This window comes from Rhincodon typus, chromosome 25, assembly GCF_021869965.1.
Source record: "Rhincodon typus isolate 14 chromosome 25, sRhiTyp1.1, whole genome shotgun sequence".
In the NCBI taxonomy this organism is placed as follows: Eukaryota; Metazoa; Chordata; class Chondrichthyes; order Orectolobiformes; family Rhincodontidae; genus Rhincodon; species Rhincodon typus.
Genome location: NC_063356.1, coordinates 1547906 through 1565043, shown reverse-complemented (window position 1 = coordinate 1565043; position 17138 = coordinate 1547906). Strand labels below are relative to the sequence as shown.

Sequence of the window (17138 nt, the reverse complement as noted above, 5' to 3'; positions counted from 1 at the left end):
GACATTAAAGTGATTGCCTTTTCCCAAGTTATGGTCTCACTTATACTGGCAAGTGCATCATGTCCTTCAGTAAAATTCTCGCCATCATGAATGTTTCTTTTTTGCTGAGGTACATGTTCGTGATAATATGTTTTTTCATGGACTTTTTGAGTATATAATCCATCCCAAGGGCCATACTATCCCCATAAGTGCAGGAGGAGAGGATGGGCATAAAATACATTCACCGTGTTCCGGTATGTGGCAGGTCAGATGATCTAAAAACAGTTTAAAAGATTATAAACACTGAACCAGCTCCTAATTCAGGATAATGTATTTGCACAGCAGAATAGCTTTGTTCCTCAGCCCCTTGCTGTTCGCCTTTCCATAAACTAAAGCTGAAATTCTCACTAAATTCCCAACATGCCCACGCCAGAACAGTACATGCTAAAGGGTGGAAGTAAACTCAAATCAGTACCAAACAACTGGCCCAGCACAACATTCCTTCAAAATCTCAAGAGGAACATTAAAGATACAACATCAACCCATTTCAAGGTAAGATAAAGACAAGCAATAGGTAACTGGAGGCGATCCTCCTGTCCTCGTGTACCTTAACTATCCTTGTGTACTCTAACTTTTCCTCATGTACACTCACTATTCTACAGTACACTCACTATCTTTAAGGCTCACACTCTCCTCGTGTACCCACTATCCCTGTATGCCTCCACTATCATCCTGCATTCTCACCGTCCCTATGTGCTCTCCCTGTCCTCGTCAACACTTACTATCCACGTCTACATGTCGGATGTCCGAGGTATGTTAAGACCCTCCTGAGGGCCTTGATCATTCCAACTCGTGTTCAAACCATTTTTCACATTTTTTTTGAAAGTTCACATCTTAAAGCTAATGTTCTTGACCTTAAGAATAAAAAAAAATTCACAACACATGGGGCATCAGGTTGTTGCAAATAACGCCTGATCCTTGAAGGTTCCTTGTATTTGGTGCTTTCAAAACATTCGATGAATTTTAATAAACTCTGATGTCTTCTTTGGATTTTTGCTTACATGCCCTAAGTATGTGTGAGGTTGTGGCTACTTTACAGAAAACATATTAAATCTTACTCCTAATTGCAACTAAATTAAATATCCTGGTTTCAAATCTCAAGGAGGTAGTCATTCTGAATTTTGCAGTGTTTCTGCATGAAATGTTTTGGAAGGCTAGATGGAGCTATCATTGCTTTCTTGATCTGACCCAGTAATCTGTGGAAGTACAACTCCCAACATCTGCGCTTTGGAGAGAATGAATGGTCAAAACAGTTTCTAATCGTCAGCTCATTGGAACAATGACTGAACTTTACAGGATCAATGAAGGAAGACTTTGGAAGAAAAAATTCTAGACAGAGGTTTAAAAGAATAGGTAGTAAGGACAAGAGACTGAGACAGAGAAATGGCTGTGTCTATAAAGGCAGAAAGTTAAATATGGAGGGAAAGGCCAATGAAATGTAATTGGAACAGGAGACTCCTCATGAAGAACTAACACACGCTAGCAGTGAGATAAAAAGCTCCTGCAAATTTCTTAGATTCTACATTTAATCAGTTTACATTTTCAGAATGTCCAAAAATAAAGACAAAGCCCAATCAGGACTAAATGTGATTAGCTTTTAACTTTTCACCACATGGTGAAAATGAAATTTTGGAACAGCTATCCCTTGAATACATCCCTTAGGAGAACTGCCTCATTTGTACATCCTATCAGTTTGAAAGGGGATGAAAACTGGCCAGTTTCTATAATGGAAAGTTGTTAATAATTGCCAGTCTTTTATCTAGGTTGTCAGTGATCCAAATTATACATTGGCTCATGGTCTGTTCATTCAGGGATAATGGAATCACTAATTTGGTCAGTAGTTGGAATCAGTGATTAGTTGTTTAGTAGTTGGCTGAATCCATGTTCTGACCCACACAGTCGGGAAATAACTCTACAGTTTGGACCAGTGCTCTCAAGGATTAGACAGCAGGAGATGGTGTATTTTAGAAATGATAAAAGCTTTATAAATACTATGGCGAGAACTCCAATCTGCATAGCTCCTGAAACCTTGGCCATTTTTTTCATTTGATTCACTGTCCCATTGGTAACAAAGGAAAACCATAAGCCATGGAACACAGTGCTGAGAGTGCATCAATAGGAGGAACAAAAGTACTCGCAGAGAGAAAAACAAGATAAAGTGAATCTTTTGGTAGAAACAAGTGCTATTACATTTATGGTGCAAAACATTCAGTTTATAATGATTATGGAACACAGAACATGATAGATATAGCTAGACGCTAGTAAAGTGGTCATTTCCCTGACCACTTCTCAATAGGCCAATAAACAATTCCCTGATTCAGATTACAACTCACTCTGAAACAATATAATTTGGTTAAAAGAAAGAGAACATGTTTAAGTAATCATTCATGAGCATGAGATTGGATCTTCATTCCACAGTTAAACGTGGAGCTGTGTAGCATTGACTTTGGCCTTATGATAAGAAGTTAGAAAACTGATGTAGCAGCTTATTCCAAGAAATCTCTACCTTGAACTCCACGGTTTCACCTATGGCCGGAAGTTGTTACCATGGACAGCTTCATGATCTTGGCAACACACTCTCTCACTGCAATGACCGGGAGACACATGGAGAAATTGTCAAAGGAAATGTAGTCATTGACAGACACCACAACTCAATCTGGGAATGCAGGGGAGTCGGTGTAAATACCAAACTCAAAGACTATCGAGAAATCGCCTTGCCCAATCTGCTCCCTAACCATGTGAGCCTTGGACTGGGTATCAGTATCACGCCAAGAAGCTCCAACGCTTCCACTTGAGCTGCCTTCAGAAGCTGTGAAGGTGAGATGGCAGGAGACAATTCCTGACCCTGAGCTGGATATCAAACATCCACACTGTATCGAGACTGTAAGAACTGAGCTGCACTGGTCACATTGCCACAGTGCCTGACACTCACTGACCAAAGCAAATCTTTACAGAGATGTCGGGTCTGGGTGGTCAAACAAAGTGTCACAAGGGCCCTCGGAAGGTTTTGCTGAGGAGATTTGATTTTGAGTCCTGGGTGAAACTTGCTCAGGGTCACTGAGCTGGGCACAGCCACGTCAAAAACAGTGCAGCCTGCCTGGAAAGCAAGAGGATAGTAGAGGCAGAGAGAAAATGTGAGGAGAAGGAATCCCAAGTCAGTAACAGCCAAAATTCAGTCACCTGCAGTATCCTGCTCTACATTCCCAGCAGAACCTACCAATCAACAGGGATGACGAATATGGTCACCATCACCTGGAAAGATGAACACGGAATATAGGGGTCTGTGCGTATGTTTCTTGATCTGAATCTTGAAAAGTCATTGCGGGGAGATTGTAAAATGGGTGACAGTGACCATCTACAAGGCATGACCCAGGAGTGTGATGGAATACTCCCCACTTGCCTGGATGAGTGTCCTCCAACAACACTCCAAGAACAATCCAGGACAAAGCAGTCCACTTGATTGGCACCACCTCCAGAAACATCCCACTCCCTCCACTGCTGACACTCAGTAGCAGCAGTGTGTACTATCTACAGGATGCACTGCAGAAATTCACCAAGATTCCTTAGATTGTACCATCCCTACTCATAACCGCTACCTCCCTGCAGGTCAATGACAGCGGATATATGGGAACACCACCATCAGCATCTTCTCCAGGATAGTTCGGGATGGGTGATAAATGCTAGCCTAGTCAGCGATGCCCACATCCCATGGAAGAATGGGTGCTGAAACACTGGAGAGAAAACGATCCCCTTCTTTTTTCTCTCTTTCCTACCCAAATGGTTTTGAAACAAATGTCCAATATCTGCATACCTGAGGATTGGTGCTTCTTAAAATGGTTATTTTTCTGACCCCAGATCTACAAAAATCTGCCCATTTTAGGTTTCCAATTTCTCTCAAAGAATGAATTTTCGAAAAAATTATATGCCAAAAGCACAATAAATAATAAAATGTTTAAACTTTGGCACAGTATCAGAACTCAGTCCGATACAGAAAATTTAAGCTCAATTTTTGAATAAATTAAGAGTGATTCTATTTTTGAATTTATTGTTTCTTATTAACAAGTTTCAAATCTTTGCTGGTTTCTAATCAAGGAACAAAGAAACAAATTCCTTTTTGGTTCAGTCATGGTCACTGGCCCACTTTGCAGATCAGACACTATGTGTTCTGAACTTTGCAATGTGGAAATTTCTTTAGTTGATACTGTCACCTCTTTCTGAGGGGTTTATCCTGACCTCATCTTAGCTTTGCACCATGTATTTTGAAGAGTTTGGCGATAGCTGTTGGATTAGCCTGAGTTTGAGACATTGTCATTCACTTCAGCTCAACAGAAACGTGAGCTGGAATTTTGTGAAGCTTTTGCTATTGATCAGCCCCGACACAGGAGAGGACTTAGGCTACCAGACACCTTTACCATATTAAAGAAAATAATTGTCTTTGGTTACTTGCAAAATGAAATGGTAAAAATAAAAAAGATTCAAATGAATCACTTTATAACTTGTCACTGAGAGCGGGAGTGGGCAATGCCAGAGACCTGGAGGAGAAGTTTAATCTGAGACATTCAGCTGGACACTAATTGCCTTCCTGTGTTAATCACTGTCCAATTCTACCTTACACCCATTTAACGAATACACAAGCAGGTCAGATATAATACAGGGTGCCAATCAGATCCATGCTAGGTTTGGTGAAAATGACCCACCCCTTCACCTGCACACTCAGTATTTCTGTGAATTTAGGAATGACATCCTTCTTCACACAAAACCTGAAACCTGGAATTAAGCAGTAAATAGCAGAACAAACTCGAGGAGCTGAATGGCCTCCTCCTGTTCCTATTTTCTGATAATAGGATAAATTCAGCAAACAGTGGTGCAGTGTTCCAAGGGGTTATTAGTTCAATGTGAATCCAACATATCAGTCTTGCCTCACCACAAAGTACTCCCTTCAAGTCCGGAACGTAGACTCATGAATACATCTTTCGTGCTGTAAGGAGCTCTGAATGTCCCATACCCAGAGCTGAACACACTGCAATTCAATCCATGGAATCAACACTGAGATCTTGCACTAGCGAGAAACCATTCAAATTGGACCAGGAGTTTCCTACTCCCAATCATTTTCCAGTTTTCTGAATAATCACAGATAATTCAGAATCAGAAAACTAAAAGAAAGAATTAACTGAGAGCGTGTTGAAACTGGTGCTGACATTCATTGATGTTTACAGAGAGCATTATCAAGTGGATTGTAAAACTGATGTTCAACTTAGTGCTGTGGATTTACCACCTGCTCCATTAGATTTAAATCCTCAAAGTCTTTAAATATTAAAGGACAATAAAGAGAAACTTGGAATTCTCTAAACGAGAACAAACAAGAGGTCAGGATACTTGCAGGATTCCTGAAACTTTGCAAAAATTTTTTTTAAAAATGTTCAATACCAGACAAAAAAAATCAAGATATTTTAACATGTGCGCCAGGTTAGTTACAACCTTTTGGTTTTCAGGATTATGAAGGCTTGAGATGTGTAATATATCAGGTTTGATAATTAATTAGTGGTCATTACATTATTCATGATTCCACTTTCAATGATATAAATGACCTTTTTCACTCAGTGATCATAATGGTGTTGTCGTGGAAACTCTAATGCCTCATAATATTTCAATTTTTCCCTCCCTGTTTCAAAATGTCATCGAAACAATTAATCTTTAACTGCCTACACCTGAGGAAAAAGAATCACAAGATTTATAACTCATACGTCCAGAGTGTTACTGGATCCCATATACCTGGGGATCTCCAACTGGTGATCCATGGCTCCCATTTAGATTGGAGTCTCATTAATCTGGATCCCTGAGTCCTTATAACTGCACTGGTTATGTTCATAATTCTTTTTCCTGCTTAGATGTTCTGGGGTTGATTTGGAAGATAGGGACGACTTGATCTTAGTGTTGTCCCATTACTGGTGGAGAAATCTGATTCTGTTCTGTTTGGGTCTGTTATTATCAGCAATTGGAGATTTCTGCAAATTAATAGGAGCAGGAGATTTGATTCTGGGAATCATCCCTTACGTTCAAGCGTCTGCACTACCCACAGGGAATGGACCACTTGGGTGTCTCCTCCATATAAGAGCATCAAGTACTTTGCTACATTTCTCCCCTTTTCTACTTTTCCACCTCATCTCCACCAACAGGTTTCTTGAAATGATGCCTGGCAAAGACCTACCACAACATCTCACCAGGACTCCACTTGAAGCACCTGGCCACCCTGCATTCATTGACAGAAGGTTACGGCTCAAATAAGCACTTACAGAGTACAAGTGAATCTATGATCAGTTAACATGCCTCTTGTTCACTGCAGTCACTGAGGCGGACTGTGTGAATTCAGAATGTAGTCATTAGGTCTTTTTGACTGTAATGCAGAAAGCACAGCATGATTTGATGAACATTGAGGCAATTTCCTGTTTTTGTGTCATACAACTGATCACAGGAATAACCCAGTGAACTTACTGATGTTAGCCAGAACAGACAAATGGAGATGGGAGTGGGGACTGACTGTTGTGGCTACAGTGTGAAACTGCATTGAAATAAAGAGGCTGTATTCAGTGAGCAGGACTAACCTTTCTGGCTTAGTCAACTCAGAAACTGGCAACACTAATGCTCAGTACAATACAAGCAGTGACTCCTCTCTTTCCCTTTTTTTGATATTTAGTTGTCATCTCTTTCTTTATCATTTTAATTCCTTCCTTAAATGAACTCAAGATGCAGAGTGTTATGGTGAATTTTCTGACAATTAGTTGTCAGAATACTTGTAGTCTTTCATTGACAGATGAAACTTCAGACCAATTATTGTTTTGTTTTTGTTGCTTTCCTTGTGAGAAGATTTCTCAGAAGGCTGATCATTTCCCACAAAGCCCACAGCCAGGGACCCTCTTGGGCTCAGATCAGGAAATCAACCCCTTGCACCTGAGTTGCCATTGGTTCCTTCCAGTTTCAGTGGGAAATTTCTGTTCCCCAAAATCATTTTGCTGCTTTCTCTCACTCAGTGTGGCAGAGCCAAATACCAGTTCTAGCAATGTCCCATAGTGAAATGGACCAGTGGAGCTGAGATTCCTGGGTGAGGGGCATGTGTTGTATGAGGACCACCACACAGTGGGCCACAAGAGGTACAGGGGTTGATTTATGGCCCAAATGGTTGTGGATTACAGACACCCTAGCTATTTTAAACTGGACAGCTTGGTTTGAGGATTAGTTTCAGCATAATGGTGGCAACAGAAAACTACAATTTTGATCTTATACGTGGGCAGATTATTTTGAAGAAACCCTGGGCTCAGTCTTCTTGAACAAGTGGATCACTCATGTATATCCTCCTAATGGGGGAGAACTCCATCATAGAGCTCTAGCCTTGTCTTGAGTCTGTTTCCCCAGTCCTTGTCCCAATCCCTTTTTCCACTCTTTACGTTCTAGGTCCAGGAAATAGGGATAAAACTCTTTAGGAATTTACCAACAAGAACCGTTTTCCTCAGTGACTTATTCCCAATCGTGACATGGCCTGCATGATAAATATACCTCAAGGAGTTTGAACAGCATTATCATAGAGAAACACTGTAAAACATGAAATGTTGACGCCTGAAATTGCACTGTGCGTACACTAATTTAAAAAAAACATAATTTCAAAGCAATGAAAGAATGAGTGAAAGACAGAATATAACATCACAGTCCAGCTCCAGTAGGAAACCTCAAAATCTCTAAATTGTTTTGTCAAAGTCCTTTCAGTGAGAAATTCTCTCTCCATGGCTCTCGTATCATTTTTTCTCAGGCTACTTGAAAACCTGTCACAAAGAAACTGAAAGCTGGTCTTGTGTTACCCATCCTGCTCCCACCACTCTCCACACTCCACAGCCCACTCTCACAGAATCAGGGAAATTTATAGCTCAGAAAGAGACCATTTGGCTCATCCTTTTCTCTACCTCTGCTCTCCCCTGCCACCCAATACCCTCCTGCTCTCTGCTTTCCCCTCCGTCCTTGCCCCGGCCCTCTCTCCCTCTGTCCCAGAAGTCTACAGGTGCTGCCGACTTGCTGGAATTTTGCTCAAATATCCATTGGTCACAGGTGAATCTCCACAGTGAGTGCCGATACTAGGAGTCAGTGAGAAGTGAAGAAAAGTAGCAATCCTCGATTCTCCCCAAGCAGGCACAAGAGTTTTCTGGGACAAAGGAAAGTCTCAATCACTTTGGATAGATGGATGACCAATGCAGCCCAAAACAGAACCAACAGGAAATATTCTGCTTTTCAATCGACAATTCACATTTCTTTAAAAGTATATCAATGTACTATTCTTCAATGTTGATTAGCTAGCTTTATAAAATGTTCCTCTGCTGCCTGCGAGAATTGAACACCTGACTACCTGGCTCTCTAACCATTGTCTCCGCAGTTGTACCTTTGATTAGGTCTCCGTCAATAGTATCTAATCTTTAGTCATTTGCAATACAATGCTTACATGAGAAAGATTTAAAAAGTTGGCCCTTTCCTTTTTCTTCCCTGTTCCAACCCCACCCCCCCATCCCCATTCCCCTGTCCCAGATATGAACAGAAAAATTAAAATAGCAGTGAGAGTTTAAAGACAAGTTAACACTGTCATAGATGGATCTTTCATCTGGATTTCTTCAGATGTCAACGCCTGTGAGACGGATCTGATATCCCAGAAACAGTTCCGCTGTTGCTCTCGTGCTTGAATACAATGTGCCTGTTGAGCTATCTACAGCATTGGATAGAAAAAAATTCAAATTGAGGTACCTTTAAAGCAGGTTGTAAAAGTCTGTTTGGGGCCCTAGCAGTGAATACATACTTATTCACATTGCAGCTGTGTGTAAATACCTGGCAGTCCAGAAGACTAATAACCATCTCTGTTTTAGCGACAAAACATTTGGGAAGAAAGTTAATAAAATGGTCACCAGTCTTGCTTTGATAAGTTGGAGCCATTTTCTCTACACCAAAAAAATTGGTTGTGTCCATGCTCCATTGTTAATGGCTAATTAAAGCTGCCATTAGAGTTTTCAAGTATCTGTTGGTATTTGAGGGAACGTGCTCCTTGCTTTGATCTCTCGGTCCCAGGTGAGTTAGCGCAGGAGATGCTGTTCTGATGGATGTGCAGGTTATGAGGTCTGACCCTGTTTTTTTGTTTTTTTTTAATAAGTTGAAGTGCTTGAGTTCCATTTTATTCCAATTCCTCTGCTGTTAGCTCCTCCTCCATCTCTCTCGCATCCTGCATTTCCGAATTCACATTGGCTGTTGCAATAATCGAGACAGATGGATCGTCTTCCTCCAACTCTGCAGGCTCCTCCTTGATGTGGACCTGGTGCCTGGGTTAAGATTGATAAGCATATTGATAGTCAATCATGGACTACAGAATACTCCCACCTTTAAAAGCTGTTTAATGGCTGTTCCATTAATTTCCAACTCGATAATGGGGGCATTGAGCTGCTACAATCAGTACATACATCAGTGAGTCATCATAAGCGAAAGGACCCAAGGTATAGGTCTTAACCACATCTGCAGTGTGGACCAAAGGTGCATCAGGCAAGGAAACAGAGACACCTTCCAGGAATCCATTCCCTAGTGTCTTTGGAAAAACACGTCACTCCCATCAACTATCTACATTTTTATTTTCATTCAGTTGGTTAGGGTGTCACTGGCCAGACTATTCCTAATTGGCTTCGAGGTGAAGGTAGTCAGCTGCCTTCTTGACCCACTGCAGAACATTTAGTGTAGGGACACCCACAATGCCCTCAGTGAGGGAATTCAAGGCTTTGCACCCAATGGCTCTGAAGGAATGGCGACATATTTCCAAATGAGGGAAACTTGCGGGAGGTGGTGTGCCCATGTATCTGCTGCCCTTGACCTAGATGGTGGTGGCCATGGGTTTGGAAGGAGTCTTGCGGAGTTGTTTAGACTCACATATGAAGAACAGTGAGAAGGGAGAGATGCTGGATTATAGCAGATTGTTGCTAACTCTGCTGTGAAGACATTGTTCTGCAGGTAAAATGAGCTTCAGGGGGACAGTGTAGAAGAACAGGTGATGAACAGACTCCAGGATATGGAAAATCTGTATTTGTAAAGCTATTGAGGTGATTTGGCTGTCGTAAGGTGTTACATACTGCACTAACCTCTGGAAAACTGCAATTCAGTTTAAAGTTAGATGCTCAGGACTTTATCACTCAATAAATATCCCTCAGGTGGGTCAGGGTCAAGTGTACTTCTTGTGTCAGCTGATGGACACTGTTTGTCTAATCAACAATATACTTCACACCTTTTAAGGAAATATCCAGTCACTACCCACAAGTGAAACCAGGTGATATGATCATTATTACAGTAATAGTGAACACCAATCACTCAATGCACATGTACATTCTCCCTTATCATCAGCTGTTTCCCTGAGTGGGAATCCTGCCTTAATGCTCACATTACTCTCAGCTCCACCTCTCACCTGTTTGTTTATTGTGAAAATCAGTCCCAATCATTGCCAAACATTCCCAGTTCGGGCACAGGAACACTAGACACAGAGAGAAGCTCCCATTACTACAGCAGACTTCAGACAAAGATCAGCTGCTGTGAAAGTGTGACATTGTTCCCATTACATGCTCATTAGGACGCGCTCACTCACTTCCCAGCTTGGTGTTGAACTCGGGCAGTTTGGTGCTACCAGGCTCCCTGTAGGAAGTGGATGGGAATGCTGCAATCTTGCTGCTAGCTTGCTGGCTAATGAAGGAGCCTCTCAGTATTTCACACCCTGAATCCAAAAGTATATGTTCACCCATCACCTGCCGTGCTCGCTCATCAACATTTGCTCCTGGCCTGATAAACACTCAGTTTTGAAACTCTCACCCCTTTTTCCAAGTCCCTCCATGGTCTCACCCCCTCCACAGCTTTATAATCTCTTCCAGCCACAGAGTCCAGATGGAAAGGTGGTAGTGCGACGGTGACGACACGAGACTAGTATTGCAATGGCCCAAGCTTAATGTGCTTGCATTATGGGTTCAATCTCCAACAATGATGAGATTCAAATACATTCAAAATCTGGAATTAAAAACCATGATGCAACCTTAACCAACTGTTGCAAAAACCCATCTGGTTCATTAATGCCTTTAGGGATGGAAACTGCCATCCTTACCTGGTCTGGCCTACAGGTGACTCCAGACCCAACAGCAATGTGGTTGACTCTGAACTGCCCTCTGAAATAATCTAGGAGGCCACTTGTCTCAGGGGCAATTAGGGGTGGACAGTACAAGCTGGTAAAGCCAGGAATGCCAAATCCATGAGTAAACCAGACCCTCTGTGTTCCTCTAATACTGGGATCTAGCACATCCACAATTTTAATTGGTTACAATTGACAGCTGGCTGGTATCCTGAATTTTCACCCTAAAACTTTCTGCCTCTCCAACTCGCAATTCTCCTTTTTAAAGGGGTTTCTTAAAATCCCACATTTTAAAGGTTTTGGTAATCTTTGCTGATGCTTGAACTCAATCTATTTTGAACTCCTGTGATGCATCTTGGCATGTTTCCCCACATGGAAGGCACTGTTAAAAAGCAAGTTGTTGTTGTGTCTGACCCATGAGCCCTGCCCCTGGTCTCTCACCACCATCCTGGAGTTGGCTCATACCCGTGCTGTTGAGGGGAGAGTCCAGGACTGCTGCTTCCATTACTGTTCACTTGCTCCACAGTGCTGCTGACATCATCGTGAGCTACATGCATCAAGCTGCTACCTGATGGGTTCATTAAGCTCGGACTGTTGAGTAGCTGCATGTTGCTTTCAGCCAAAGCTGCCTGGAGAAGAGGGGAAGAAGGTGTGAGACCAGTTAATGTACTTAAAGGCCATTTCTTTCAGAATGTCTCTGCCAGAGAATAGTGAGAATATGGAACTCACTGCCAAAGGAAGTGAACAGTGACAGCGGTGTTAAAGAGGGAATGGATTATGAGGGAGATGGGAAACAAAGGATATGCTGATTGAATGAGACAAAAGGGGCCTCTTATGGCACAGTGGTAGTGCCCTTACCCATGAACCAAAGGGCCTGGGTTCGTAGCCCTACCTATTCCAGAGGTGTATAATAACATTGCTGAGCAGGTTAATTGGAAAGTAGGAAAAGTGAGATGAAGCTGGGTCAGATGAGGCTACATGGAGCATTAATAACAGCACAGATTAATTGGGTCTGTTTCTCCACTGGACATTCTCGATAATTCTACATAAAGAACATGGGAGTGTCAAGATACTGAAGGATCTGGTGATGAAAGTCCCAGTTTAGACTCCTGTTCAGGGAACTTCCTCCCCACTCAGGGGCTGTTATTGCTGGCCTTGGTATTCTAGGCTAATCATTGTTAAAACTAAACCAGCCAGTGTTCAGCTCCTGATCACTTCCCAGCAGCTCCTCCTGCTGGTGGTGTCTGGAAGGACAACCAGGTTCTTGGTTGTCTTGCTTAAAGACACATTGGCAGTGACACAGGAGCTCTCCATCCCTCCCAAACTGTGGGATTGATCCTCAGCTCCCTTTAATTTCTCATTCTCCATTCTCCCTTACCACAACACCTTTTAAAAGTGCAGTGTCAGTTTCTACACATATACTGATGAAATGTTCAGCACCAGTTCTGTAGGTCTGCTTTCCTGATGGTCTGTAAGAAGTGAGAAGAACATTAGGTTTTGTCCCTGTTGTGACCTTTGTCTGAGGCACAGATTCCATCTGTCTCCCTAGAAACTGTCTGAGGGCCATCATGCTAATTGCAGTCAGAGCTTTCAATGGTCTGGAGCCACCCTGCATCAGCTTACCTGGGGCTAAAACCCTAATTCATGACACTTCTCTTAAGGCTCAACAAGCTGATCTCACATCTTCCCCCAACTGAAACATCTCTGCTGCCTGTGTCTGAATTTGCACCAAGTCTCATTAGTCCATCACCAACTGACCTTAATGATTTACAGTCACACCCAGTCTCTCCACACCGCACTCTCTGTTAGCCTGCTCCATTCTGTGATCTTCACATTCCCAATTATGGGATCTACCCATTCCCAATTTTAAACATTTCACCATTGGTGACTGTACCTATGGTCTAAAATTCTCTCTCTAAACCTTTCTCTCTCTCCCTGATAAGATGCTCCTTAATGCTCTTGACCAAGTCTTTGGTCACCTGTCCTAATATCTCACGTGGTTTGGCGTTCTGTCACTGTCCTTACTAAAGAACAGTCCCTCTCACTATAGATTCACAACTCAAACTGGAGCTCATCCCAGGAAATCTTACTGCCCAGTGCAGAGGGCACCCTTAAACTGAGGAGTTACTCTGGCACCTTCCAGTGGCAATGCTTGGTATTACAGACTTATTAGAAAATACAATTATTAATGTACGATAATGTGGGAAACTATTCCAAACTTTCCAGTCCACTGTTGTACCAGATTATCTGTAAAGCTAGTTATGGAGTCAGTGGTGTGGCCTTTTAAGCTTACTCCAGCTACGTAGTAATTGTCCCAACATTTGTCCCTCAAACTATTAAAAAGGGGGCTGAGGTTAAACATTCTGATAAATCTGTTCTTGATTGAATAACTGGGTTCTTATTTTAATGCAGGCAATGAACTAACTCACTTTTACTGTGTAAAACATTGAGAGGGGAACAGATTCTAAACCTGGGTGGGGGAAGGGGATTTGCAATTCCCAAACCACCTTCATGAAACTCACATTGTTTGCCTTAATAAAATGTTACTCTTTATTGTTAAGGCTGCAACTCGTGAGTTAGGAATAGTTTGTCCCAGAGCTAAGGAGGCCTACATGGCCCCAAGAAACAAATCCAGAAGGCGTTTAAACTGAAGTGCCCTGTTCACTCCAGATGTAGAACGTGGATTTTCATCTACATTTGCAAAATCTGCAAAGTATCAGCCTTAAATGGAGAGGCTTGGAAGTACCTGAACTGTTAAATTTCATCTGGATTATTTTAGTAAGTACAGAGAGTCTCAAAAGCTTTCATACTGGGAGTTAATAATCTTCAGTCTGCAACTCTGTCTCAATCACACTCTCTCTGTCTGTATCAATTCCCCATTTGTCTATTTCATTCTCTATCTGTTTCGGTCTCTATCCATTTCTCTTTGTCAGCTCTCTTTATTTATATTTCTTTCCTTTTGAGTTTCCCCTTCTCTTCCCTCTTTTTCTTTCCCTCTGTTCATCTCTGTCTGTCTGTGTTTTTCAGTCAATCTCTGTCTCTGCCCATCTCCCTGTATTTGTCTCTCGCTCTGTTTCTCTCTCATCCTTTACTCTGTCACTCTGTCTTCATTACCATCCTCCACACTCAGGTTCTCCAATCAACACAAAGACCAAAGTGATCTTAAAAAGTTAAACAAGCATAAACTATAACAGCATGAAATGACACTGAAGATGTGAGTCTTTATTTCAGCTCAAACACAACACTGAAGGAGTGATCGTCTGATCATGAAGTCATTTTTCACCAGATACTGATCACAGTCCCTGTGTGAGACAGCACGGCACTGATTTTGAAGGCATCAATAGAGAATGGGTTTGAGCTCTGCTTCCTCTGTTACTGATTATCCACAGCTTGCTGGATTCCTCTGTGCTGCACAGACACAACAAAACTTACCCGTCGAAACCTTTCGCTGTCATTTCACTTCCATCTAAAAACCTTTTCTAATATCAGATTATTTACTGAGACAGCTGACTGCACTCCCTTATACAGCACTCCCTCACTGATGATCTAGGATTGATGAAACTGTTCCTTGAGACCTCGCCTTACTCTCTGTTCAATCACCCCCATTCCACTACCTCCTCTGTTAAAGCTCCTGTTTACACACCCGCTTCTGGGAAGCCCTGTGTGTGAACAAATATCTGGGATGACCACATCAATGTCCGGTGATGCCTCCCATGACTGAATGTACTCCCTGTGCAGATTCAGGAGTTGGGTTATCAACACAGGCCGTACAACAACAACCTGCAACATTTTAGCTCCTTTAGTGCTTCACATGAGCGTAACAAAATAAAGTTTGGCATTGACCCAATTGAGAGAGGACAGTTGACTGAGATATCAGTATCTTAAAGATATAAGCATCTTAAAGGACAAGAGATGGAGAGGTGCCAGGTTTGTGGAGTGGATTTCAGAACTCGGGATTCATGCAGCTGAAAACGGCTGTGAATGACAGAACAGTGGGACACTCAAACAGCTGGAATTGGAGGAGTACAGAGATTGTGGAGCTCCTGGAATTTTTGGTGATTGGGAGGGATGAGGAGCAGGAGGGATTTTACAACAAGGAGCAGTCTTTTAAAGAATGGCTCTATTTTCTCTTAAAGTGCATTGTCTCCATTTTTGTTTCTCCTCTCCTGAAGTGGAGATGTTATCTGGAGTTTGGCATAATTCTCTAAATCCAGATACATCATATATATGGCTAGTCGATTATGGGAGGAATCACAGCTAGACATCATTCAGTCTGTACAAATTCAACTCACACACATACACACTCACTCACTCACACACACACACTCATACTCATAAACACATATATTTACTCATACATACACAAACACACTCTCCCTTGCACACACTCCCACAGTTACATACACTCACTCACACATTCACAAACACACATATTGACGCTCCCTTGCATACACATTCCCACACTTAAGATATACCCACACACATACACACATTCAAAAACACACATATGCATTCCCTTGTACATGTATTCCCACATCTACAAATTCACACTCTCACACACAGATACACACAGACTCTCTCTCTCTCTCTCACACACACACACACACTCACATACATGTCCCAATTGTAATCATTAATTCACAGGGAGGAGCAGGATCAATTTCAATGCATTCTCTCCTCCATTCTAGGAATCTGAGGTGAACAGTCCATTCCTCAGTGAGTCCAAGTTGCAGCCAGTCCTCCTGAATAAGGGCTGACAGCTCTATATCAGAGTGTCTCTGATATTGAAGTCTTGCTGAGATACACAGAGTAACCAGCTGGTGTCCCTCTCAGTCTGTAAATCAGCCTCAGACTTGCTTTATGAAATATGTCAAATATTCGAAGATGGGAACAGACATCAGAGAAGATCTAACAAATCAAGCTGGTCTGTTACACCCAAATACTTAAATCACAGATTTTAACCTAGGACTTGTTTATGGAGTGTCTACTTTTCCAACTTCTGTAGCTTACAGTCTCTGTGAATGGCTGAATGTGTGAGGGTGTGACTGTTACTGTGACTGTAAGTGTGAGCATGAATGTGAGTGCGTAACTCAGAGTGTGAGCATGAATGTGAAAATGAATATGTGTGCGACTGAGTGTGAGTGGGATGTCTGAGTATGAATGTGAATGTAAGTCTGATAGTGTGTGTGTGTGTGAGTGAATGTGTATGTGTGTCAGTACATGTCACATATATGCTTGTGTGTTTATGTAAGTGCATATTAATGTGTGGATGAGTATTCATGTGCGTTTGTGTCTGAGTGTGTGTGCAATTCAGTATGTGTGTGTATTAGTATGACTGTGCATGATTCTGTCTACGAGCATAAGTATGTATGTGTGTCAGTGTGAGTGTGTGTGTCAGCATGAGTGTGTGTGTCAGTATGAGTGTGTGTGTCAGTATGAGTGTGTGTGTCAGCATGAGTGTGTGTGTATGAGTTTGCATTTGTGGTTATGTTTATGAAAATGAGTATGCCTAGCAGTGTACATATGTGAGTGTGAAGGGGTATGAGTGCAAGGCTATATGTGTTTGTGCATGTGTGCATGAAATACATAAGTGTATGTGAGAGTACATGTGTGTGTATGAGTATACGTGAGTTGTGAGCGCATGTGCATGAGTATCAATGTGTGCATGTGTGTGTGTGAATGTGCCTGTGTTTGTGCATGTTTCTGTGCATCAGCGTGAGTGTGGGCATGTGTTTGTGCGTACGTAATGTGTTTGTACATTGGATTGAGTGTTGTGTGAGTGAGAATGTGTATTGAGTGAGTGTGAGTGTGCCTGAGTCAGTATGCATATGATGTGTGGGTATGAGTGAATATGTGTGCGCGTGTGTGTGTGTGTGTGTGTGCACATCTGTGTATGTGTATGTGTGTGCATGTGTGTGTGTGT

At 42.1% G+C, this 17138-nt stretch overlaps 1 protein-coding gene across 1 annotated transcript in view; it reads right to left on the bottom strand.

Moving 5' to 3' along the window:
• Positions 1-8599: 8599 nt before the first annotated feature.
• LOC109920795 (forkhead box protein P2-like) overlaps positions 8600-17138 on the bottom strand; it is a 53920-nt gene continuing 45381 nt past the window's right edge. Inside the window, exons 8-9 of the mRNA XM_048611799.1 lie at positions 11681-11844; positions 8600-9383 (exon numbers count right to left, since the gene is read on the bottom strand). Coding sequence (XP_048467756.1) covers positions 9239-9383; positions 11681-11844 — 309 coding nt within the window. The 3' untranslated portion in view covers positions 8600-9238. The remainder of the gene's footprint in view (positions 9384-11680; positions 11845-17138) is intronic.